The 27,446-nt window shown below is 28.6% G+C and overlaps 3 protein-coding genes across 3 annotated transcripts; all 3 read right to left on the bottom strand.

Moving 5' to 3' along the window:
• Positions 1 to 10,771: 10,771 nt before the first annotated feature.
• On the bottom strand, positions 10,772 to 15,041 carry LOC117919991 (UPF0481 protein At3g47200-like). Its single transcript, XM_034837325.1, has 2 exons — positions 14,729 to 15,041; positions 10,772 to 12,423 (listed from the first exon to the last, which is right to left on the bottom strand). The coding sequence occupies exon 2, from the start codon at positions 12,420 to 12,422 to the stop codon at positions 10,995 to 10,997; it is 1,428 nt and encodes a 475-aa protein (XP_034693216.1). The 5' UTR covers position 12,423; positions 14,729 to 15,041; the 3' UTR covers positions 10,772 to 10,994.
• Positions 15,042 to 16,061: 1,020 nt separating this feature from the next.
• On the bottom strand, positions 16,062 to 16,703 carry LOC117920683 (UPF0481 protein At3g47200-like). Its single transcript, XM_034838277.1, has one exon. The coding sequence runs from the start codon at positions 16,701 to 16,703 to the stop codon at positions 16,062 to 16,064; it is 642 nt and encodes a 213-aa protein (XP_034694168.1).
• Positions 16,704 to 18,234: 1,531 nt separating this feature from the next.
• On the bottom strand, positions 18,235 to 21,352 carry LOC117920079 (UPF0481 protein At3g47200-like). Its single transcript, XM_034837430.1, has 2 exons — positions 21,254 to 21,352; positions 18,235 to 19,924 (listed from the first exon to the last, which is right to left on the bottom strand). Exon 2 carries the CDS (start codon positions 19,915 to 19,917, stop codon positions 18,439 to 18,441), a length of 1,479 nt encoding a protein of 492 aa, XP_034693321.1. The 5' UTR covers positions 19,918 to 19,924; positions 21,254 to 21,352; the 3' UTR covers positions 18,235 to 18,438.
• Positions 21,353 to 27,446: the final 6,094 nt, after the last annotated feature.

Raw genomic sequence — 27,446 nt, 5'->3', positions numbered from 1 at the left:
AAGCATAGATATGATCGTTTATATATTTTTAATCACTTCTCATTTTACCATCCTTACTTAATTTCTTTTTATATATATACATTTGTCATTTTGTCATCCCTACGTATTGCCAAACAATAGTAGTAGCGATAATAAGAATAATCACATTGAAGGATAGTTATGATCATCTATATATCTTTAATTACTTGTCATTTTTTCATTCTTATCTATTGCTTTAATAATAATAATAATAATAATAATAATAATAAATAAATAAATAAAATGAAAAAAATAGAGCATTTAACGTGGGAGGCGCCCTACATTTGGCATGCCTAGCAGCTTTGATTGTGCCCGGAGATGAACTACAATACAACATTTTTCTAAGTTGGTGCAAAAGTAATATTTTTTGCAAAAAAAATAAATAAATTACATTCAAAATATTCAACAAACTAATATTAGTTTTTGTCGTATTAGCGTCCACTTGTTATTTTTTTCATGTTAATTTTTTTTCCATGTTAAAACTAGAATTAATGATTATGGTAGAGTTCATGGTTTTGATTTTAATTAGCAATTATGGTTTCCACATGAAAAAAACAAAAAAATAAAAATAATATATGAATGGTGACGTAGTAACAATGCATTACTAAATAATTTTCTTAAAAAAATATAAATAACTTTTTCGATTTAATTATGTTCCAATTCTAAAAACATTGAGAAGAAATGAGATAAGATCCAAATTCCAAACCTTCCGTAACATTTTGCATTCAACCCCTCATCTTATCACTTTCTTTCAAATGCATTTTTGTTGACATCCTAAAAATGCAAACGTACACGCTTCCTTCCCTAACACCTACCATTTAAAACTAATCACTGCAATATATATAATTTTATAATCGAACTCATATTGCATATAAAATCAATGCATATGATAAAATTGTCAATAAACTCGATTGAACAAGTATATGTCTCAAAAGCGCAAAATCAAACAAACTTAGGAGACTTGTTTTTCTAATTAATTGATCGAAGCTAAATATAAATATATCAATCTATATTACTTATAAAAACACGTTTTGTATTAAAAAATTTCTCAATTGATATATTGAATTTTTTTTAATTTTTTTTTTCTTGTATTATAACATTTTCTGTGTAAAGACTTCTTTATTTTTACAAAGAAAATATCAATTTCGATATTTCCTTATATGAATAAGCATCATTAATAAATAGGCAATTAGGCTTTTCATATAGAATATTCTTTTGTAACCCAACTATATAATAAATTTCTTAATTCTCTTTCCACTCAAATTGTAAGCCTTTTTATATTTTTGCATCAAAATATACTTCTCTCTCTCTCTCTCTCTTTTTTTTTTAAGGATTTTCTATTATTAAAATAAAGGAAATATGTTTTTATAAAAACATATATTTTTAATAAGTAGATAATTAGTTTGGAATATTTCTATATAATGATGAAATATTATAAAACTACAAATTATCTGAGTTCAACCAAATTGAGCTTTGATCGAAAAACTTTAACCAAAATCTCAATTAAGTATTAAAAGTGATTATTTAAGCCTAATCATTAAATTGGGTTTACTTATGACCTTATTTTTTATTTATTATTCACGTGATTAACGGATAAAAGGTGTCTATCCATGATAAATAAATGATCAAATTGTATCAAATGAAAAGTTATTTATCATTCAATTGCATAGGACTTCACACGAGAAGATTGTAGAAGAAATTGATATAACCAATACCTGTAGAAACTGATTTGCATTGAATTATCAAACAAAGCAGTATCTTAATCTATGTTCCCTCAAACCCATAGAAGAAGTGCAACAAAGCCATCGCTTGGTCACCTTGGGTGTTCTTTCTTCTTTCATGGAATCAAAGTTGTATGTCCCCGTTACAACGTCTTGCATAAAATCCCCTTTCAAGGGAAGATGGATTCGTTCATGGGCCATTCCATTATTAAAGTGTTTATGCAAGCTTGGAATTGGCAATGAGAGACCCACACCATCTTTAACTCAAATGAACATTCATTTTTTTTTTTTTTTAGTACTTGCATTCCATAGGTACACAAAAAATATAAGTTAATTACAAACAAATTCTTATTTATTCCTCGATACAAAGAGTTGAGCACACATGAGCTCTCCCACTCAAAGTGTTACCCTTGTATCAAACTAACACAAATCTTATCCCTAAAGTGAAGAAATTACATTTTTTTCAAAGTGTTAATTTTATTTACTTTTTTTGAGATTTTAACTAAATACATATAGTTTTTATAGGTTTGAAATTTTATCAAATACCTCCCTTATTTTGAATAAGAGGGGAGACGAGTGAAAATTAAAAATGAGTATGATATGAGAGGTATTTGATAATATTTCAAATAAATGAGGCTAAATACATTTAACTACAACATCTAGGAAGCAAATGAAATCAATTCTTTAAAATACATACATTTTTAAAAAATTTGTTTTTTGAGAACAATTTTTAAAAATTATTCTTTGAGTTTTGTAGAACAAAAATCTGTTCGAAAACTTAAAATATTTTAAACATATTTTTAATATTTTTAAATATGATTTTAAAATATTATTTATATGTAGTGTTTTATTTTTAATTATTTTATGTGATTGTATAATTATTTCTTAAAATAGTGTTTAGAAAATAAGTGAAAATAATAGAAAATAACTAAAAGATATTATCTAAAAACATCTTATTTATATTTTTAGAAACAAAAAATAGAAAACAATTTTTGATTATTAAATGCATTTCTAGTATTTTTTGTTTTGAAGAATAAAACACTATTTCAAAAAATAATTCAAAAAAACCCTTATTATTTTTATCCATTTTCAAGGGTAAGGGTAACTTAAGTAAAATGGGGTATCAAATTATTTGTTTTCATCTACTACTTTTCACTTAATGAATTATTTTATTTTCAGTATTTTTCATCTTGCTTTTAATATCCAATGCCTTGTTAATGCCAAAAGTAGAAGACACTTGGATTTGTTTTGTGGCCAATCCAAAAACAATTTTTACAAATTATAAATTAAAAAAAAAGAGCTGTATTTATAGTTAAAAATGTGTAAGTACCATAGGTTTAGAAGGATTTTTAGGAGATTTGATTGTTTGTTTGTTTTTTTAATTATTGTGCAAAAATTTCCAAATTTAGGAGAAAGAAACATCATATTTCAAAATAGAATCCCGATCATGTTTTGGAATCACTACATTTCAGACAAGTCCTCACTATATCTTTTTCAAGTTCTTGTGAAAATAACAAAATTTTTCACAAGAAACTTGTCTTTTTTTTAAAAGAAGAGTTTCATATAAAAAATTTAATTTAATTTTTATATTGCACTATTTTTTTTTTAAAAAAGACAAATTTAATATTTGAGTTATTTATTTATTTATTAACAAAGAACTTATCTTTTCAAAATACAAATTTGTTGTAAATAATAAAGTTATTTTTTTTAAAAGACTAAGTTTAATGCAATATATAAATCTATTTATTTTATATACAACTCATCTTTTACACAAGTACTACGTTAACGTACTATTTGTCTGAAGACAAGTTTCATATAGATTTCATTAAATATAGATTATGGTATTTTTAAAAATACTTTTATAAAATGAATTTTTAAATTTATTTAAATTATTATATTTGAGAGGAAAGAGAAAAAACCCTAGCTAATGGGAGGAATCACTAGTAACCAAGATTGATGTTGACTTCCAACCAAACCCTTACCTACGAGGGTAGAATGTGATAGATTTGATTTGAATTGAAGTATGCTACTAATATTTTAAGAAGTTTTTGATAGATGGGATGAAACAAGAAAAGTTTTTGATTGATGGGATAAAACAAGAATCCATTGTATCACTCCATACATTATCATATTTATATTTATACGTCCAATATGAAAATCTAACATTATTGAGATTTTTTTGTAGAATGATATATAATAAAAGTCTAAACAAGTAATAACTTTTTTTTTTTGAGGGACTAACTTTCTATCTTTTCAACCTTGTATCTCTAAGGTTATGCTCGAATCCTGAAAAATTTAAGGAAAAATAAAAGAGAAAAAATAATAAAAAAATAAAAGAAAAAAGATAATAAAAAATTTAAATTCTTTTGTGTACTACTTCAAATTCAAGAAAATAGAGTTGTATTTATTGAATTTTAAATATTAAAAAATATGCTTAGTATAATTTTTGAAAATTGTTTTTGAATAGAAAAATAGTGAAAAGATGTTTGGTCATCCAAAAACAATAAAAATAAAGATATGTGTTTAATATAATTGTTTTTAAACATTGCTTTATGTAAAATAATAAGACCTTTAATAATGTTTTAATATAAATCTTATTAAATTTATAAATTTCAATATTTAATAAATAAAAGACAAGCATCCATAACAATATGTAAATATTCAATTTTAATATTACTAATATTAAATCAATTTTTAAAATTATATTCAAAAGAAATTAACTATAAATTTGGTATTTAGTAAATAAATTTAAACATTCATAGATTAATTATCAATAACCAAGTAAAGTGCAATTGATGCCAAGTTTCATGCAAAGGGATGAATAACTTTAGTGACAACATTTAATCATTTAAGGAAATGCGTTGAATAAGTTGTTTGTATCTTTGATCCTAGCTAAGATATAAGCCACTATCTATGGGTGAATTAATCATCTTAAAAGTCAAATGAATGAAATAATGCCCTTAACCACCATGGCTACAAAGTTTTGTGCAATCAACTACATGGTGGTAATCGCTTAGCTACAACAAGTCTTATATGTTGCGTGGTTCATGTGGTTAACTATCATACTTAACCATGAAAAAATAGTTTTAGACATATTTTTAGGAGATTGGTTTTTATTTATTTATTTTTATTTTTTTAATTATTGTGCAAAAGTCCCAAAATTCAAAATTCATCAGATAAATCATTAATCATCATCATCATCTATCATCAAATTATTTATTTTCCAAATTTTTTTTCCACAAATAATATCTTTTAAGTGTGATGATACTTCATTTCAATTTAGATAGAGACACGGGATATATAGAATTGGACCTGTGCCCACTTTGAAATTTCCTTAGGCAATGTAATTAATGCATTAATTATTGTCTCAAAATATCTTCACAAAACTGTATGAATAGTGAATTTCAATTATTGTGTAAATTGAGCTTTTTTATATATTGTTTTTCCAAGAGGGATTTTTTTTTCTCTAAATATTATTAAAGTATAGTGATTTTTACAATATTAAGAATTCTACAACAAAAACTATAATATGAAAAATCTTATTTTAAGAAAGATGAGTTTTATATATAAAATTTACTTAAAACACATCTTTTAAGAAATTGGTTCACTCTTGCCATAAAACTTAATAAACTTATCATTTCAAAATATAAGGTTAATATAAAGGAAAATTGATTTTTTAGTAATATTACTCTTAATATTATTATTTATGATATTAGTATTTTTAAATTATTCACATTATTATTAATATTATTATTATTAACATTATTTATTATTTCTATGATTATTAATCAACTTATTACTCATATTTTTAATATTATATTAAAATAACACTATTATATTTTTATTATTACTATTATAAAGAAACCCTAAAAGACAATTTCTATTTTTTAATTCTCAAGACTTTTAAACTTTATTAAAAAATTCTTCTTTTTTCTTTTTTGCTTTTTATGCTTTATATGCTACATTAACTTTAATTAAATTATTATTATTATTATTATTATTAACACCTCATTAACATTTATGTATTGAATTTACATATAAATACACTAAAAGTACAAGACATTACAACATGCCTTAATTTGTTACAAAATGTAGGTACAATATATATATATATATATATATATATATATATATATATATATATATATATATATATATATATATATATATATATATATATTGAACTTATAACATAAATATAGTAGAAATATGATATATTACGACATGCCTTAATATAGTTTTTTAATAGTTATAAAAATAATTTTTAATTATAATAATTTTTAATAATTATATTTGTAGAACTAGTAATGAATTTATGAAATGTATTCAATAAAAGTATGAAAACAAATATTTTTATTGTAATATATTCTTAGTAGTTATATTACAAAATCAAACATTCCAAAATTTATGAGATCTATATAATAAATAATATAATAATTTTATATTTGAAATTATTGGAATGAAACAATAATTTCTAAAATTATTATATTATATATTATATATTATTATTTTGGATAAGTTATTGATAATATTTTTAAAATAATAATTAATTATTATATTATTTATATGTATTATTATTAATATTATTCTTATTTGATAGGTTATTGATGATATGATAGTAATAATAATAATAATAATAATTAGAAAAGAAAAAGACAATGAATTGTAATTACAACACTTATATATAATTATATATTGAACTTATAATATAAGTATATTAAAAATACAATACAATACAACATGCCTTTATTTCGTTTTTTAATAATTATAAAAATAACTTTTTATTATAATAATTACTTAATAGTTATATTCTAAAGTTAAACAATTAAAAAAAATGTTGTAATATTTTTTTTATGAAATATTTATAATAAATTTATTTTTTTAATTATAAAAAATAATTTATGATTGATTATTATGTTATTTATATTGATGAGTATTAATATTATTATGATTGATAGGTTATTGATGATAATAATAATAATAAGAAAAATGGAGGAAAAAAATACTCCTGGTCAAAATTGAAGTAGGGAAACAAAATTCATAGAATTCAATTTGTCATATTATGGAATCTACTTCGCCCATGCAATCAACACACCCATATTTGAGTTTCCGGTCAGAATAACCCGTTTTTTTTTTATTTTTTTTATTTTTATTTTTTTATTTTTTAACAATTCTCAATCTAAACTTGTGTTAAAAATAATTGTCAAAGTAGTGTCTACGTATAATATCAAATTCAATTTTATTATTATTATTATTTTATTTTAAAACAACAATTGGTAATTATGGTTTTTTACACATAAAAAAAATGTCCCGTGAATGAGCATGTGATGACAAAGGCTAGATTGATAAATATTTTGGGAGATAATCTATTTTCATTATTCTTTTCTTCTTCGAAAGCACTATTTAAGCCTTAAACTCCTCATAATTCCCTTAAAATACCTTGCAAACCCGAATGAATCTTGAATTTTTGGAAATTGGGTTTTTTTCTCTTCCCGGTTAGGATTACCACATGAAACTTGTTTTTAAATTTAAAAGAAGAGTTTCATATAAAAAAAATTAAATTACTTTTTATATTGAACTAATTTTTTTAAAATACTAGTTTGATATTGTGATATTTTTTAACAAATAACTTATCTTTTCAAAAAAAAAAATTTATTATGGATAATAAGGTTCATTTTTTAGAAGATAATATAAAATATACATTTATTTATTTTATATAGAACTCATCTTTCACACAAGTTGTATATTGATATACTAATTTTTAGATGACAAGTTCCGTATAGATTTCACTTGATATAAATTATGGTAGTTTTAAAAATGCTTTTACAAAAATGACTTATTTAAATTATCATATTTGTGAAGAAAAAAGAAAGCCAAGATTGGTGGTTAATGAGATTAATAGCTAGTAACCAAGATTGGTATTGATTTCCAATATATATATATGATAAAAACTTGAACAAGTAATAATTTTTTTATTTTTTATTTTGAAGTTAAGACACTAATTTTCTATCTTTTTGACCTGCATCCTTAGGTTTTGTTTGACTCTAGAAAAAAAAAACTATGGACTGAAAATAAAAAGAAAAAAAATAGAAGAAAAAAGAAAATAAAAAAAATAGAAGAAAGAAGAAAGCAAAGGAAAAAAAAAAAAAGATTTAAAGTTTATAAATTGTTTTTGTATGATACTTTAAATTCATTTAACTTATTTTGATTATATTAAATGATTTTAAAATACATAAGTTTTTAATTATATGAATTTTTTTATTTATTTTCTATAGTATATGAGAAACTCATTTTTAATACTTTTTTTCCCATATTTTTGTACAATTAAAAAATAGCCCAAGAATACGATATTAATTTTGGTAGATATTCCAGTAGTTTGAAAATATAAAAAATATTACATGAGTTTTGTTGGGCGCCAGAACTTGCCAAGCGCTGACTAGTGACTAGTGAGCATGCCCATGAAGGGGAGTTAGCAGCTTTAATTGGAAAAGCAGAAAATAAAACGTGAAATATTTGGCCATCACAACTAAGAAATTTTGGTGAGGGATTGTGAGTTAGAAGGGCTGAGATAATTCAGGAATTAATTCTGAAAAAAAAGGAGAAAATAAATTATGTTTTTGAGAATGGATAAGTGAGGGAGCTGATAAAAGGTGTGGGAGGGTTTGGTGGGTTCTAGGAAATAAAAATGGGATTATCTCTTAATGGACAAAGAAAGAGGGTTTTGCTTAGGAGTTGATGTAAAGAAGGGAATGTGAGGGAATTGAGAAAATAAGGGAAAGATAGTACTTGACAACCTTGTAAAATTTCAAAATTAATCAAATTCAGAAAGGGAAATTTGACTCCAAAATTAAAGGAAACAAAGGGACACTTGGTATTTGATATTGACAACAAACACCATGGTGACAGCAAACCGTACAAAATCACGTACGGTTTCTGCAATTTTAGCACAGGATGGTGATCAGTTGCGACGAGGGAAGACGGTGAAGTAAGTCTGAAGGCCGCAAAAGAAGAGGGCTAAGACTGCACCCAGGAATGCTACGATAGGCCATCGACTCATCAAAGTGATCGCTATATACCCTCTTTTACATCGTTATAAGCATCAGAATTTGGTACGTACCAAGTCGGCAGTAATCTCATTGAATTGTGTAGCTACTTCTTCATCACTGCCCAGGAAGTTGCGGAGTACGCCCTGCTGCCTCAGCTCTTTCACGTCCCCCAGGTCATCTACGAGTAAATGGAGGAAGCATATGTAAGAGGGGACCTCCGAGGGGACCTCTGAACACATTTCATATGCGATCAAGTTCAAGAACCTTGATGTAGTTGAGTCGTCAATGGTGATTTGAGGAAGTTTCAGGACTCCATAGAAGCGGTAGGATTTGAGGGAAATGTCTCTCAAGGAACCCGACTTGTTAGGCTTAATGCTGATCCCAGCTGCTTTCAGCTCATTCACATTTCGATATGAGTTCCAGCCTTTACGGGCTACTCTTTTGGGAACTCTAGCAATGCCTTGGAGTCTTCTTCTCAGGAGGTCGAGGAGATGAGGGCCCTTTTCTTCCTTGGGGCCATATGTTACTTCTGATGGCTCTGCCTCCCACCCATTAATTGTCAAACACATGAACCTTTCAATCTTTTGCATCCTTTAATCCTCTTTGAATCTTGATTCCAGCAACAAATCCAGAACCCGGAAGGGAAGTTAATTCTCCAGCAAGAACAAGTCCTGTTGTAAAAAGTCTGCATTTTGATACTCAAAATTCTAGTCCTTCCACTAACCATCTGTGGTGTAGCAGTGAATGAAATGTAGCAAGGAACACCCATCCACTAGTATGATCCAGGCCAGCTCTTCCTTATATATATATATATTTAATCGCATTCTTATTGTATGGCAATTCCTCAGTTCTGAGATTTCGCTTACAATTTTGTTGTACAAAACTTCAATGCACTGGCCACTGTCTAGGATAAACCATTTGGTCATTTGGCACTTCATCATTTCTGCTGGTTTGAGCTCGGGTTTGTGATGGTGATAAGGACCCACTGAACCCACTCTGGGTTCAAACTGTTTCGTGAAATCCTTCGTACCTCGTAGCAACTGTGGAACCTTGGGTATCATTGGCCATTTAGTCTCACCTAATTGACTCGTTTTTCTGTCTTCTGGACCCATTACAGATTTAAACCTCTCCTCCATGCTGCTGCTGGCGTTATCTTTTACTATAATCTCAAATCTCATCTTCTCACTGCTTGCTTGCTGACTATGGCAGTTTGCTGATCATACAAATATCATACAATTGTTTTCAAAAACTGTTTATTAAAAATGTTTTTGAAAGCATTTTCCAAACTGAACCTATGTTTTTTGGATTTAAAAACTTGATTTTTTTTTTTCTAAAATATATAAAAAATTATTTTCAATAATGGTTACTAAACATGTTTTTGTTTTCCTTTTCTTCCTCAAAGGGAAAGGTTAAAAAGGCGTCATTAAAAAATATGTGTAACCTCTGAAATAAGACATTGGATGTATAATTTGAGTGACAACCTTTGACTATCTAAGAAAAGTGGTTGATACATCCAGCCCCCTTAACCATGATGGCTGCAAGTGGCTTGGCTATATAAGAAGCCTTCTATTGCTAGATTCATGTGGTTGACTAGTGTATTTTGAATTTCAGTATTCAAAAGTACTCGTAAAAGAAGGCAAATCACATGGTCTATCAGCCTTCAACAATTAAAACGGGCAATTGAGGCGGAAAGCCCCAGAATTTGGTCCAACTTGCTCTGAGCCCCTTCAAATCTAATACCATTATCAGACCCCCTCTTTGTTTTGGAACTTCATGTGCAAGAGTTGGGAGCATAATATCGCATGGTAGCTTTAGTTTTTCAGAGATGGAAATTGATAACATTTATTAATGAGTTCTGATTTCAAGCAATTTCGATCTTAAAGCCATGCACAAATAGGCCCCGGATCTCAGTCCATTCAGCATAAGGAAAACGGTGGCTTAAAACTTAAAACCGACAAGAAGGATTAAATTATAAGAACAGGGGAATAAACTATAAAGGCGGTTAAGTATTGCATCAATCCATCTTTATTTACTTGACAAACAAATTTAGCAATCATGGACACAAAATCTTACACACACAGGTAGAGGTAGGTATATCTCAAACACAAACGCACCAAACGTCAAAAAAAAAAAAAAAACCACACACTAATATCACACGAAGGTCTCTAATTCACGCACCTTCTTCTGCAACTTTATCACATGATGGTGATCAGTTGTGACGAGGGAAGACGGTGTAGTAAGTCTGAAGGCCGCCAAAGAAGAGGGCTACGACCGCGCCCAGGAATGCCAGGACAGTCCAGGGGCTACTGAAATGGCTGTGAAGCACTTCAGCAATCCAAGTGCTCGCTTTTATCTCGTAGTGCTTCTGAATTTTCCCTTTTACATCTTTATAAGCATCAGAATCTGGTACCAAGTCAGTAGCTATTTCATTGAAAAGTCTGGCCACCTCTTTATCACTGCCCAGAAAGTTGCGAAGTACGTGCTGCCGCCTCAGCTCTTTCACGTCCTCCGGGTCATCTATGAGTGAATCAAGGAAGCATATGTAAGAGGTGACCACCGGCTCATTGGGGACCTCTGGACACATTTCATAAGCTATCAAGTTCAAGAATCTTGATTTAGTCGAGTCGTCAATGGTGATTTGAGGAAGTTTCAGAAATCCTAAGAGGATGTAGGACTTGAAGGAAATGTCTCTCAAGGAACCCGACTTGGCAGGCTTAAAGCGGATCCCAGCTGCTTTCAGCTCATTCACATTCCGAAATGAGTTCCAACCTGTACCATTGCCAGCCTCTGTTTCTCTAGCTCTTTGATTGCCTAGGAGTCTTCTTCTCAGGAGGTCGAGGAGATGAGCGGGCTTTTCTTCATTGTCAGATTTTACAGCCGGTGGGTCAGTTTCAGCAGCCGATCCGATGAACTTTTCAATCATTTGCATCCCATCTTCGAATCCTGGTTCCAGCAACAACTCCAGAACCCGAAACGGAAGTTGATTCTCCAGCAAGAACAAGTCCTGTTGCGCAAAGGCTGCATTGTGATACTTAATAGGCAAGTCCTTCAACTTACCCTCTGTGTAGCAGCGAATGTAATGTAGCAAGGAACACCCATCCACCAGCATCATCCAGGCCAGGTCTTCATCATTATATTTTTTTGTCGCATTCTTATTGTAGCAATTTCTCAATTCTGAGATTTCGCTTACAATCTTGTTGTACAAAACTTCAATTGCCTGGCGATTCTCTAGGATGAACCGTTTGGCCATTATGCGCTTCAGCATTTCTGCTGCTCTGAGATCGTGCTTGTGATGGTGGTAAGGACCCACTGAAACCACTCTGGGTTCGAACAGTATCTTGAAATCCTTGGTACGTCGCAGCATATGTGGAACCTTGGGTATCCGTGGCCATTTAGTCTCAGATAATTGACTCCTTTTGCTGTCTTCTGGGCCACCCATTACAGATTTAAACCTCTTCTCCCTGCTGCTGCTAGCGTTATCTTCTACTACAATATCAATTCTCGTTTTTCCATGCTGCTTGCTGGCAATGGCAGATTGGTGATCACTGCCCTCTCTTGCCTGACCGGTTTCATTTCTTACGATCTTCATTGATGCATGCACCTCCTCCGTGGGAAAGTCCTCCCGACTCCCAGGCATACTGTTCAAAGCCAGTTTGATGAGAACGGTGCATAGAAACTATCTTAAATCGGGATGAAGCCAGAGAGATTTGATGATGTCTTTTGAACTTTATCTAGGTACCGACTTTGGTATTGAATATTAGTACTTTGTAACTACTTTATCCAGGGACCAAGAATGGTATTAACTATAGTACTAAAATGAAAAACTTCATAGAGGACCAATGTTGATAATTAATATATGCACATATCATGGATTCTCATTATGTCTGACAAAATATACACAAGTTCGTCTATTCCAACAGTACCTACATGTGAAAAGATCTAACTAGAGAAAAGGAACCTAATTCTGTCTTCAATAGCAAGAATGATGAACTGCACGCAAGGGATAAAGCAAAGACTAAGCTTTGTTCTCTCAAATCTTTCCGAGGAAGAAAGCGCAGCAAAGAGTTGTGTCTGCCATCTTCCCAGATTTTTTTTATATATTTTGTGTTCATCAAGCTACTAGATATGGGCTAGCTCCAAATTTACTTGCTGGTTTACAGCGGGGTTTATGGAATCTTATAGAAGGAAATATATATTTGCAATTGGGTTCCTGTTTAACTCTTGGGTGTTTACTGTTTATTAAATAAAGACGTTATAGTTTGTTACCATAATACTTTTATAAGTTTTTGAAATACGGAGGCAGGAAAATGGAATCGTAAAAAGTAACATTCAAATGCGACTTCAGGTAAGAAATTTGAATGCAAAACTCCATTATTAACACTCATATTTTGTCAAAAGCTATTTATTTTTAATTAAAAAATTATTTTTTTTCATAACACCTGAATAATAGTTTATATTATATAAATTGAATTTACAATTTATGTTTTTTTATAAAATCAAAATAAAAAACCATTCTTAAAAAAAAAAAACTAATTTAAAAAAATCTTTAATTTTATAATTTAAAAAAAATATTTTTAAAAATAACTTACACACAGGAATCAAAATATCTCATAATTGGGATGAATTGATATTCTACTTATAACTGAAATTTTATTTCCATCATAATCACTTTTAATTCCATTTTCATCATCATTTAAGTTATCCAAATATGGGATTAAAGGAGAAAAAAAAAGGATATTCATTCCTACTCTTCATTTTCATGTATTAAATATGCCCTTCAAAGAATTGCTTTTCTTTAATACTATGTTTTTGAGTGAGTTTTATCGGTTTGATTTTTATTTTTATTTTTTTGTCCATTTTAGGGTGTTAAGTTTTAATAAATGGAAAAGATAATAGTTTAAGATCATTTGGAAATACTTTACACTGGAGCTTATTTTTCTATTTAATATCATCTGCATTACACATGTACCTTATTTCATTAATAACACATTATTTCACTTACCTTAGTACCTTCATGGTCTGATAAATGGAGCTTATAATATTTAATACATATTAGCATTTCATTAGAATCCTGTTAGAAGACTAGCAATAAAAAAGTTATTGTAGTGTCCAATTTCTCATTGTTGAGACATTATTCCAAAAGTCTTAGTATCTTTATGACCTAATTAATGGAGTTAATAATTTTTTTTTCTAATGTTCTAATTTTAAGAGGATTTGGTTATAATACTTACGTGTAAGCAGTTTTTAATTATTTCTAATAATAAAATTCTATTTAAGAATTCAAATATGTATATATAATATAATTCACTCACATATAAGGAAGAAATTTTTATTCTTCCAAATTGTTAATTTCTCATACTATTAAAAAAAAAAAAAAAACTGAATAAAATACTCATAAAAGAATGCACATTACATACATGGCCCTATCAGCTTTGAAGGATTAAAAAACTTAAGGGTTTTTAATCTAAAATAAAAAGATTATAGCAATCAAAAATAAAAATGGGCAGTTGAGGCGGAAAGCCCCTTCAAATCAGACCCCCTCTTTGCTTTTGAGCTTCATGTGCAAGAGTTGGTTGCTCAGTACTGTATGGTAGCCTTAGTTTTTAGAGATGGAAATTGATAACATCTATTTTCTCATTTATTAATAGTTAGTCCTGATTTCAAGCATTTTCGAGCTTAAAGCCGGGTCTCAGGCTATTCAGAAAAAGGAAGACGGTGGCTTAAATCCGACAAGAAAGATTAAAATTTAAAAACAGGGGAATATAGGCGGTTAAGTAGTGCATCAATCCATCTTTATTTACTTGGGTAGAATTTTAGCAATCATGGACATAGAATCTTACACACACACAGGTAGGTATATCTCAAACACAAACGCGCCAAAAGTAAAAGAAGACCACACAGAAATTCACCAACTCAATACACAAAGGTCTATAATTCACGTACCGTTTCTGCAATTTTAACAAATGATGGTGATCAGTTGCGACGAGGGAAGACGGTGAAGTAAGTCTGAAGGCCGCTAAAGAAGAGGGCTAAGACTGCACCCAGGAATGCCAGGACGGTCCAGGGGCCAGTGAAATGGTTCTTATAGTGCTTTTGAATTTCCTCTTTTACACCTTTATAACTTCTAAGCATCAGAATCTGGTACCAAGTCAATAGTTATTTTGTTGAAGAGGGTGGCCACCTCTTCATCACTGCCCAATAAGTTGCGGAGTACGAGCTGCTGCCTCAGTTCTTTCACATCCTCCGGTCACGTATGAGTGAATCAAGGAAGCATATGTAAGAGGTGACCACCGAGTCATTGGGGACCTCTGGACACATTTCATACGCTATCAAGTTCAAGAATCTTGATTTATCCAGGTGCCAAGTTTGGTATTGAATATTAGTGCTTTTGTAACAATTTTATCCAGGGACCAAGAATGGTATTAAACTGTTACTAAAATGAAAAACTTTATAGAGGACCAATGCTGATATTTAATATATGCACGTATCATGGTTTCTTATTATGTCTGAAAAAATATTTACAAGTTTGTCTATTCCAACAGTACCTACACGTGAAAAGAACCACAGAAAAGGAACCTAATTTCGTCTTCGACAGCAAAAATGATGAACTGCACGCAAGGGATAAAGCAAAGACTAGCTTTGTTCTCTCAAACAGCTCCAAGGTAGAAAGTGCAGCAAAGTGTTGTGTCTAATGTTTTGTGTTCATGAAGCTACTAGATGTGGGCTAGCTCCAAATTTCCATGGAATCAAATTTACTTGATGCATTACAACGGGGTTTATGGAATCTTATAGAAGAAAATATATATTTGCAATTGGGTTCCTGCCTAGTCTCTGGCTCTCAAGTGGTTATTAGATTGGTTTAGGATCCGATTAATCCCTAACTCTTGGGTGCTTATAAAAGGACGGTATAGTTTGTTACAATAGTACTTTTGTATGTTTTTGAAACACAGAGGCAGGGAAATGGAATTACGTTTTTCAGATTGTAACAAGTACACATTCAAATGCGACTTTTGACTTCAGGCAAGCAATTTGAATGCACAAGACCAGACCCTCTTTCCACCGTGGACCTGGATTCTCATTCCAAACATGGTAGTTAGGTTTCAATAATTGAGAAGAAGTGTGTTACTAGGGTTGGGCTGCGACAAGAAGATCAAGTTTACAGGGCCCTGTCAACCTCATGACAGTTAATTTCGACAAAAAAACTAGGTTTCAGTTGATTTGGAGACACCACTATTAGTAGGTGGAACGAGGGAAGACTGTGAAGTAAGTCTGAACATCAGTAAGGAATAGTACTTGCAGCAACCAGAGCTATGATAGTCCAGGGGCTAGTGAAATAGGTGTCCAGGAGTTGAATCATCCAAATGTACGTTCTGTTGCTGTTGTGTCTTCGAACATGCGCTCTAATGTCTGCCGTAGCATAATAGTAAGCACTGAAGTCTCGTACCGCCAAGTTGACAGATATGGAGTTGAAGAATTGAGCCACTTCTTCATTGCCGCCGAAAAAGTTTTGGAGCACTCGGGTGGACTCCAGCTCCTTGACGTCCTCAGAATTATCAAGGAGTGAATCAAGGAAGGATACGTTAGAAGTGACGCCAGAATCAGTGGTCATATTCGGACACATTTCATAGGCCATCAAATTCCACAGCCGTGGGACACTAGAGCGGTCAATGGCTAATAGAGGGAGGTTCAAATAGCCAATCATACCGTGAGAGGTGAAAGAAACATCTCTCAATTCACCTGTCCTGCTACGCCTAAATCGGATCCCTGTTGCCATAAGCGCTTTGACATTTCCATATAAGAACGAACCATCATTTCCAGTTTGGGCAGTTCTTTGTTTGCCTAGGAGTTTTCTACGCAGGAGGTCAAGGAGATGAGAGGGCTTTTCTTCCTCGGCGACAAGTTTTGCATCCGGTTGCATCCAAATTTTTTTCTACAAATAATATCTTTAAGTGTGGTGATACTTCATTAGATAGTGAAAACGGGATATATAAAATTGGACCTGTGCCCACTTTGAAATTTCCGTAGCCCATGTAACTAATGCACCAATTGTTGTCTCAAAACATCTTTAACAAAATTGTATTTATGGTGAGTTTCAATTATTGTGTAAATTTTCTTATATATTTTTTTTTCTAAATATTATTATTAAAAAATACTATTAAAATAAAGTAATTTTTACAATATTAAGAATTCTATAACAAAAACTATAATATGTAAACTCTTATTTTAAGGAAGGTGAGTTATATATATATATATATTTATATGAAAATCTAGTATTCTCGAATTTTTAGAAATAACATATAATAAAAACTCAAACAATTAACAGTTATTATTATTATTATTAATTTAAGTTAAGTGACTAACTTTCTATATATCTTTTGTAACTTTGCATCTCTTACATTTTGTTCAACTCCTAAAAAATTTAAAAGAAAAAAGATTAGGGAAAGAAAATAAAAAGAAAAAGTAGAAGAAAAGTGAATGTGAAAAAAAAAAAAAAAGATTTAAAGTTTATAAATTGTTTTTACATGTTATTTTAAATTTAATTTATTTATTTAGATTTTTATATATAAAGATTAAATAATTTAAAAATATATAAATTTTTAACTAATTTAAGTTATATTATTTTTTTTATTTTCTATAATATAGTCCAATATGATAAAATCATTTTTAATATTTTTTTTAATATTTCTAAATAATTAAATATAGCTCAAGAATATAATATTCCAATAGTTTGAATGTATAAAAAATCTTACCTGAGATTTTTGTTTGATGTTAGAACTTGCCATTGAGACACAACCTGTGGTGCTTTAAAAACCCAATTTAGTGTTAATAATGCAAAAAAGTTGAATTGCTATCTCAAAAAACTAGTTTAGTTTTTCTTTGGATTGTGTTGGTAAAAGTAAGAACAATTTTTATTTATAGAATAAAAGTTTATTTTAAAATCTAAAATATTTTTAATATTTTTAAAAATAATTTTTAGATGTTGAGTTTTATTTTTAATTATTCTCCATGATTATATAATTATTTTATAACTTATTTATTTTCTCATTTTAATAGGTCCTGATTTGAAGCATTTTGAGCCGCCGCGAATGTGAGGCCATTCAGCAAAAGGAAAATGGTGGCCTAAAAACAACAAATTTTAAAATCTTCACAAATATTCTAAATCATTATGAGAAAAAGTGATGAAATGTAAAAAGTAAGTAGCCATGAACGTGAGAAAAAGTGGGTAAAGAAATATTAATATTTCAAGGCTCAACATTATATCTTTTATAATTTATATTATTTTCTGTGATATAAAAGAATGATTTTTTTATTGTAGATAAGACATAATTGGTCAAATCATGTTAAAATTTTATATACCCTTTTATGTTATTTTGCTTTATCTACGTTTTTTGCACTAACTCATGGTGTTAAAGTTTCCATATGTATAACAAGTGGTGTTAGAGCTCATGTTATCATAACAAACCCTTTACACCAAAAGCAATTTTGCAATAAAGCATCAAAACCAGATATGTGGGCTAAGCAGAAAGTGAAAAAAAAAATTACACAAATTAATTTGAGCTAGACAGAAAATGAAAGGAAGCCATACAAATTTTGAGTGCAAGTATCTTACTTGCTATAGGTAGGAGTTTTAGGATATACTTGGAAATGGCGCATTAGTAGTTGGATTGAAGGAAGACTGAAGTGTAAGCCTCAACAGCAGTAAGGAATAGTCCTAGAAGCGCACCAACCAAAGCAATGACGCTCCAAGGGCTACTAAAATAGGTATGCTTGCATTGAATCAACAACATCCGCAACTTGCTATTATAGTGCCTCTCAACATGCTTTTCAATTTGTAGTGTGACATCTTTATAAGAATTAACATCCGGTAATAATTTGCCACATACATGGTTGAAAAATTGGGCCACTTCTTTCTGGTCACCAACAAAATTATGAAGTACTCTAGCTGCTTGAAGCTCCTGAACATCATCCCAATGATCCATGAGTGAATCGAGGAAGCATAGGTAAGAGATCACACCAAAGTCATTGAGGTTACTTGAGGATTCTTGAGCTATCAAGTTCAAGAAAATTATCATAGTTGACCTGTCAATAGTCACGGGAGGAAGCTTGAGACATCCAGTGATGCCAAAGTAAGAAGTGAAAGAAATGTCTGTCAAGAAACTTGTCTCACTCGGCTTAAAATGGATGCCCACTGCCATAAGCTCCTGGACATTTCTATATGAGTGCCAGAGGCATCTCTCATGCTCTTCTTTGTTGGATGTGCGTGTGGAGCCCAAGATTCCTCGATTAGAAGACAACTGAATCTGTTTCTTATTTGTTTCTTGAGAGTTCCCTTTCTCATCAACTTCTTGCATCTGTTGTTGTGGTTCACTCACCACAACTTGTTGCAGTTCACTCACCACGACTGGTGGCTTGCTAATGTTTTTCAATTTGCCTAAGAGGACACCTCGCAAAAGGTCTAGGAGATGAAAGGGCTCCTTTCCCTCGTCTTTCAATTTTCTTCCTAATTTTCCTCGACTCATGATGATCTTAGAGGTGACAAACTCTTTTATCAATTCTTCCATGGAGTTGGAATCTTGAAATTGTGCATCCTGGAACAACAATTTGAGGACTTGAAAGGGAAGTTGGTTCTCCAACAAGAACAAATCTTGTTGAATATAAGCTATATGATGATTTGTAAAATTTGAACCATTGAGCCCACCCTCCTTATTACTGCAGAAGGAACGGATGAAATGTAGTAAAAAGCATCCATCTAGCACGAACATTGTAGCTAGTTGCTTGTCATTATATTTTAATATTGCTTGGCTATCATAGCAATTCCTTAGTTCCCGTATCTTTCTTTCAATTTTCTGATACAAGCAACGAACTCCTTGATTGCTATCATCAATGAACCTTTTGGCCCATAGAGGCTTGAGTTTTTCCCCTTCTTGGAGATTATCATGGTCATGGTAGTAGGGACCAATTGAAATCACGCTTGGTTCAATCCATTTAGGGAAATCCAGGATATTTCTCAAAGTCACCGGAACCTTAGGTATCGTAAGCCATCCATTTTGAGATTGAGCACTTTCTTCTACCTTAGCAAGCAAATCTTCAATATCAATTGTTTGCTCAATAGGAAGAGAACTTTCACCCATTATGAACCTAAAATTTTAAAAAAGAATCAGCCATGAACCCACATTATTTTTTCCCTTCAAAGAGAATTTCATCAAGAATGTTACGACGATGAGAATAAAACTTTGATTCCCTTGTAAAAACTTATGAGCTTATATATAGCCCAATGAAAAGATGTTATTTACCAAGTGAAACTATAACATAAATGCTAATTTCAACGCATTCAAACCCTTTAATCATGTTCCTACACAACTAATAAAATCACATTTTAAACATCCTACAAAAGCAAGTATATATGTACCCATCACATCATATTCCAAATTTTTAGCAAATAAACTATATTAAATGAATTTGTGTAAGTTATTTTTCTAAACTAACCCACCTGCTCTGCTCAATAAAATCAGTAGATCGAAGATGGTAGGTTACCTATAAGCTTAATTGAATGTCTCAGAAAGCATAATAAAATCAAATAGATTTGGAGATAAATAAGAAAATTAACATATTGTGATTAGCCAAAAACTAAATGCAAACTTGTCAATACTTTGAAAATAATCTACCAATCAACTATTGTTCAAGCTTCAAGGGAGGTCATGCATGTGAGACACCCTTAGCCTAATGCATGTGCAATATAGGCTAGTGACGTCTTTCACATTCTTTCCACGATAAAATGCATGCAAAAACCCTAAAAGCCTTGATGCTGGTAGCTTTCCTCCAACAAGTCAGAGTTTTTGCTTCAGATCAAGATTTCATTATGGATGGTAGTTAGAAAATCACAACAATGAGTGTAGCATATAGACGTGTGAACAAAGTCCTAATAAATTATGTGTTTACATCATTTATGCTTTTAAAAATAATTTACACTTTACTTTTTTTAATAAACCATAACTTAGATATCCAAAGGACAACAAAAATAAATTATTCCCCGAATCAAAATATGGATTTTGTGTCTTGTAACTAAAACGGTTGACAATAAAAACAAATCTTGATTCATCATCCAAAATTGAATAATGTAACATGGGAAGATCTTTTATTCATACTACCTTAAAAATTTTATTCCCATCCACTCAAGAGTTGTTGATGCTACATGCATCATGATTAAGACATATAAATTCACTTTACAAACCATAAATATGTATCAATTGCACTCAAAATTTACTTATACAGTAGTGTGTGATCATTTAATATTTTAATATTATCCAACAACTAAACATTGTGTTAATATATTTTTTTTTCTTAATGTTTTCTAGCAACCAAGCATAGCCTTTAACTCTCCGGCTAAAAAAAGCTTAAAAATAAAAAATAACTTTGTGCATGGAAAAGAGAGTAAATAAGACAATTAGAAGAGCGAAATCTACGAACCTGTCGGGTGAGATGCTGAAACTATCGGTGGAAGCACGGAGTGTCAACACAGCAGAATGAGGATTTTGCAATGCGAATCTGGGGCACTGCGGACTGCCAAGGGGCTTTTAATATTGCCCATCTCCACCCCACCCCCTCCCCCCCTTTCCCCTGCGTTTACAAAAGTTAAAAGTAAAATTGAAGTCAATAAAATAGCTGTCATCTACTACCGTGTAGATAGATTCTCCTTGTTTAAATTGAAGTCAATTAAATAACTGTCACCTACTACTGGGTAAATAGATTGTCCTTGTCTAAAGTTAAAGTCAATTAAATAACTGTCACGGGTAAATAGATTGTCCTTGTCTAAAGTTAAAGTCAATTAAATAACTGTCACCTACTACTGGGTAAATAGATTGTCCTTGTCCAAGATTCAAAATTGAAGGGATTAATAGAAAGTAGGTTTACAAGGTACTTTATAGTCTTCAAAATATTTTAAGGATAAAAAATTATAAATATTTTTTAAAATCATTATACATCGTGTCTAATAATAATTTTAGAAAATATTTTAAATTTTTTAATACTTAAAAAATAAAAAAATTTAAATGTTAAAAAGATAAAAAAATGTTTCCTAAAAACACTATTAAACACATTTTTAGGATTTATATGAAAGTAATTTGAAAAAACATTTTTATTCTTTTTAACATTTGAAAGTAATTTTTAATTTGATAAAAATTTTAAAGTGTTGGAGGAATTAAAAGTATTTTTTAAAATCATTGTCAAAAAAAATTTTAGAAATTGATGATCTTTCATATAAGAGAATTCTTAGCCTACTTTGATATTTTGATAAAAATGTCACTTATTTTAAAAAAAAAAAAATATGATAGTTTTAAAATCATTCTCAATAAAACTTAATTTTAATATTAAATAAATTTTTTAAATAATAATTTTGGTACCTTAAAAAAAAAAAAAAAAAAAAAAAATCATGTCATAGATTTTTTCAAAATACCACCCACTCTTTTAATAATCAAAACGTGTTGCATTCCTAAACAAAAATATTGTAGTAGAAGTGGGTCCCATCATCTTGGTTTGAAACCAGAACAGCTCATTGTGGTCATGTATGAAACCTTATATAACAAATTCATCTTGAGTAATGTGAAATGATGTGGATGTAGTCCTCACAAATGTCACACTACGCATTGCTATGAGGGTGGGTGGTTTCATTATTGCTTCATTTATGTTATTCAAGATCTTTTAATATTAGTAATATTAAAATTGAATATTTATATATTGTTATGTTTATTTATTAAATATTGAAATTTATAAATTTAATAATAATTATATTAAAACATTATTAAAGGTCTTATTATTTTACATAAAACTATGTTTAAAAACAATTATATTAAACACCAACCTTTATTTTTATTGTTTTTGGATCACCAAACATCTATTCCCTATTTTCCTATTCAAAAACAAATTTCAAAAGTTAAACTAAGTAAATTTTTTAATCTTTAAAATTCAGTAAATACAAGTATTTTTAGAATTTGAAGTAATATATAAAAATAATTTATAGAATTTAAATCTCTTTTTCATTTTCTTTCATTCTTTCTTCTACTTTTTATTTTTTTATTTTTTTTCTCTCATATTTTTCCTTAAATTTTTAAGAGTCAAGCATAACCTTAGAGATACAAGATTGAAAAGATAGAAAGTTAATCCTTTGAATAAAAATTATTCCTTATTCGGATTTTTATTATATATCATTCTCCAAAAAAAAATCTCTAGAATATTAGATTTTCATACATAGAAATATAAATTGAATACATGGCAATGAATTCTTGTTTTATCCCATCTATCAAAAACTATTATTGTTTTATCCTCGCCATAAAAAACGTCTAAAAATATTAGTAGCATACTTCAAATCAAATCTATCAAATTCTACCCTTGAAGGTAAGGATTGGGTTGAAAGTCAACATTGATCTTTGTTACTAATGATTCATCCCATTAGCTAGGGTGTTTTTCTTTCCTCTCAAATATAGTAATTTAAATAAATTTAAAAATTCATTTTCTAACTACTTCTTAAAGTATTAGCTGAATATATATATATATATATATATATATATATGTATTTTCAAATCAATCAACCTCCTCGTTCTTAAAGTCTATTTATTTCTCTTATCAACTCCCATAACTACTTCCAAGGACTGACTTGAAAATTAGACTTGGAAAATTTTATCTTTATAATACCTAAATTTCCTTTGGAAAATCCATCCTTATTATCTGTAATTTCACATTTAACTTTGAATTTTATCGATTTATAATGAATCATTGACCAATATTTTATCAAATTTTATGGATTTTTTATTTTTATTTTTCTTTCCTTTTATATTTTCTTTCTTATAAATTTTCCTTCCAACTTTTTGAGAACCAAATATCATGGAATCAAAGATAGTCTTAGGAATACAAATATTAAAAAAATAGAAAGTTAGTCCCTTGGTTTAAAAAAAAAAATATTATTTGTTCTTGTTTTTATTATATATTATTTTCTATTTTTTTAAATATTAGATTTTTATATGTATAAATACACATTTCATATCTGTAATAAAGTGTGATGGTGAACATAATATTATTTGTTTCATCTCTTCTGTATGTACTTTCAAATCAATTGGCCTCCTTGATGTCAAAGACTATTTATTTCTCTTATCAACTTCCACAACTACTTCTAGGGATTGGATCAAAAATTAAACTTTGAATATTTTGTCTGTATAGTATCTAAATTTCCTTTGAAAAATCCATCATTATTATCTACAACTTCAATTTATAATGAATCATCCTCCAATATCTCATCATTGGAGAGCAATAATACATAAATTAATTGTATTATTATAAATTTTCTCTTATCTTTATTTTTTTCTCTTCAAACTCACAGTATCATGATTCAAGGGAAAGTAAGAAACCTAAAAAGACTTCAGAATCCTAGACACTTTAAGTATCTTTTCATATTCATCTTAAGTAATATGAAAGAATGCGGACATAGTCCTTACAAATGTGAAATCACACTGCACATTGCTCTCAGGGTGGGTGGTTTTATTATTGCTTCGTTTATGTTATTCAAGATCTTTTGATATTATTATAATTTTAGAAAAATTAGGAATAGAATGAAAAGGAATTTGGTGTAATATAAAAAAGGGAAAAAATGGATTTTTACTCACTGATTTAAAAAAATCTAAAAAAAAAAAATTAACCATAAATTTTTTAAATCAATATTATATTCATCAATTTAAAATAATTTAATATGTATGTACTTTTTCATGAATCAAATAATTATTCCCTAAAATCACCCAATTATAGAGTTCTCAAAATATAAAAAGATATTTTAAAAATAATACTAAAAAACCTCTTTTGAAAAAAAATAAAAATGAAATTACCCAATAAATGAAATTCACCATCCATACTATTTTGTGACATATTTTGAGGCAACTATGGTTGCATTGGCCAAGGAAGTTTCAAAGTGCTGACAGGTCCAATTCTATATATCCCATTTTATTTTTTTTCTAAAATTGAAGTAAAGCACCACCACACATAAAAGATATCATTTATAGAAAGAAATATTTTGATGGTAGAGGATGATAATTAATGATTTATCCAATCAATTATCGATTTTGGGAATTTTTGCACAATAATTAAAAAAAAAAACAAATCTCCTAAAAATCTTAACTATGATAGTTATGCATGTTTAATTATAAATAATTTAATTGTTAAGTCTCTCTTTATTAATTCATAAACCCTTATTTACAAGCTAAAAGATAATACCAATATGGTAAAAGTATAAACATGATAATAGAGTTGTTATCCACAAACTAACATAAATATTTATAACACTCCCCTTGGACCATAATCACTCTTAGAAATTGTCTCATTAAAACCCTAGGTCACATTTAGTTTACCGGATATAACATGAGATAGGATAAAAGATGAAATATTATTCATATCCCATGTATGATTGGTGATGAGATGAGATAAGATAAATTATCTCATTATTTATCATATCTCATGTTCAACCAAATATGAGATATAATAAGTGGTGAAATAAATTTATTTATTTATTTATTTATTTTCCTTTTTTATCTCTTTTACATGCAATATGTTAATCACATGATAAGATATGAGATATACATATCTCATATATCAAAAATTTATTTTTTATTTTTTAATATACTTATTTTACAAAATAAATTTTTTATTATAAGTTAAATTTATGATTAAAAAAATTTTAAAATATATTTATAAAACAATATTAATATATATATATATATATATATATATATATATATATATATAAATTATTTGTATATATTAAATAACATAATATTAAAAAAAATTATTTGTAAAATTTAAATATTTTAATCACAAATATTATCGCCACGACTAAAATAGAAATATAAAAAAATTAAAAAAGAATTTAATCTTAATTAAAAAATCACTCCATTATTTTAAAACTAATTCCTAGTATTTTGATTATAATTTTTATTTTCTTTTAAGCAGTAATTTCATTTGCCATCATTTTCAAAGATATTATGTGATTAAATTGACGAGAGATGATGAAAGTGATTAGTTAATTATTAATTTTGGGACCTTTTGCATAATAATTTTAAAATTAAGATTCTAAAAATATTTGTAAAACCAGGTTAGTTATATCATGTGAAATTCACGAGAAACTGATGTATTAAAAAGAGAAATTCAACGTAAGAAATAATTTATCAACTCTATTTTTTAAAAAGAAGAGTTGCATATATATAAAAATCTATCAAAAGTCATCATCCCAGTTCAAGTTAGTTTCTAAAAATTTATATATTTTAAAATTATTTAATAGAATCAAAATAAGTTAAATGAATTTAAAGAATAAAAAAAAAACAATTTATAAACTTTAATTTTTTTTTTTTTACTTCAAAAAGATAGAAAATTAGTGTCTTCACTTCAAAAAAAAAAAAAAAAATTAATTGCTCGAGTTTTTATCATATATATATATATTAGAAGTTAATACCAACCTTGGTTACTAGCTATTAATCTCATTAACCACCAATCTTGGTTTTTCTTTTTTTTCTTTTTTCTTCACAAATATGATAATTTAAATAAATCATTTTTGTAAAAGTATTTTTAAAACTACCATAATTTATATCAAGTGAGATCAATATGGAACTTGTCATCTAAAAATTAGTACATCAATATACAACTTGTGTGTGAAAGACGATATAAAATAAATAAATGTATATTTTATATTAAACTTGTCTTTTTAAAAATAAACCTTATTATCCATAATAAATTTATTTTTTGAAAAGATAAGTTATTTGTTTAAAAATATCACAATATCAAACTAGTCTTTTTTTAAAAATAGTTCAATATAAAAAGCAATTTAATTTTTTTTATATGAAACTCTTCTTTTAAATTTAAAAACAAGTTTCATGCGGTAATCCTAACCGAAGAGAAAAAAAATCCAATTTCTAAATATTCAAGATTCATTCATGTTTGCAAGATATTTTGAGGGAATTATGAGGAGTTTAAGGCCTAAATAGTGCTTTCGAAGAAGAAAATAATAATGAAAATAGATCTGCTCCCAAAATATTTTTCAAAATATTTATCAATCTAGTCTTTATCATCACATGTTCATAACAAATATTTTTAACACAGGTTTAGATTGAGAATTTTATTTATAAAAAACAAGTTACTTTGACAGAAAACTCAATTATGAGTGTGTTATTTGCATGGGCCAAGTAGATTCCAAAATAGGATCGGTTGAATTCTATGAGTTTTGTTTTCTTACTTCAATTTTGAAACAACGTATCACTACAAACAAAGATATTATGGAGAATTATTATATAGGATGGGCTGACTGTGATAATAACCATAAAGGTCGTCTACTTTAATAACTCTTAATAACTCTTCGAAAAACTTCAAAATAGAAAAAGTCAAATATATCGCACACTTTTTATTTTAAAGTCAAACATATCCCTACTTTGTGTTTTTTTCTGTTTTATTTTTTCTCCATTTTTTTTCTTACTATTATTATTATTATCATCAATAACCTATCAAATCAAAATAATATTAATACTAAGGAATATAAATAATATAATAATTAATCATAAATTTATTATATTTTTTATTATAAAGATTTCATAAAAAAATATTACAACAAATTTTTTTAATTGTTTAATGTTATAAT

This window comes from Vitis riparia, chromosome 8, assembly GCF_004353265.1.
Source record: "Vitis riparia cultivar Riparia Gloire de Montpellier isolate 1030 chromosome 8, EGFV_Vit.rip_1.0, whole genome shotgun sequence".
Lineage (NCBI taxonomy): Eukaryota > Viridiplantae > Streptophyta > Magnoliopsida > Vitales > Vitaceae > Vitis > Vitis riparia.
This window is presented reverse-complemented; position numbering and strand designations above follow the sequence as displayed.

Excerpts from the sequence above, each read along its gene's own strand:
- LOC117919991 (XM_034837325.1), bottom strand. The coding sequence starts at position 12,422 with ATGCCTGGGAGTCGGGAGGACTTTCCCACGGAGGAGGTGCATGCATCA.
- LOC117920683 (XM_034838277.1), bottom strand. The coding sequence starts at position 16,703 with ATGCAACCGGATGCAAAACTTGTCGCCGAGGAAGAAAAGCCCTCTCAT.
- LOC117920079 (XM_034837430.1), bottom strand. The coding sequence starts at position 19,917 with ATGGGTGAAAGTTCTCTTCCTATTGAGCAAACAATTGATATTGAAGAT.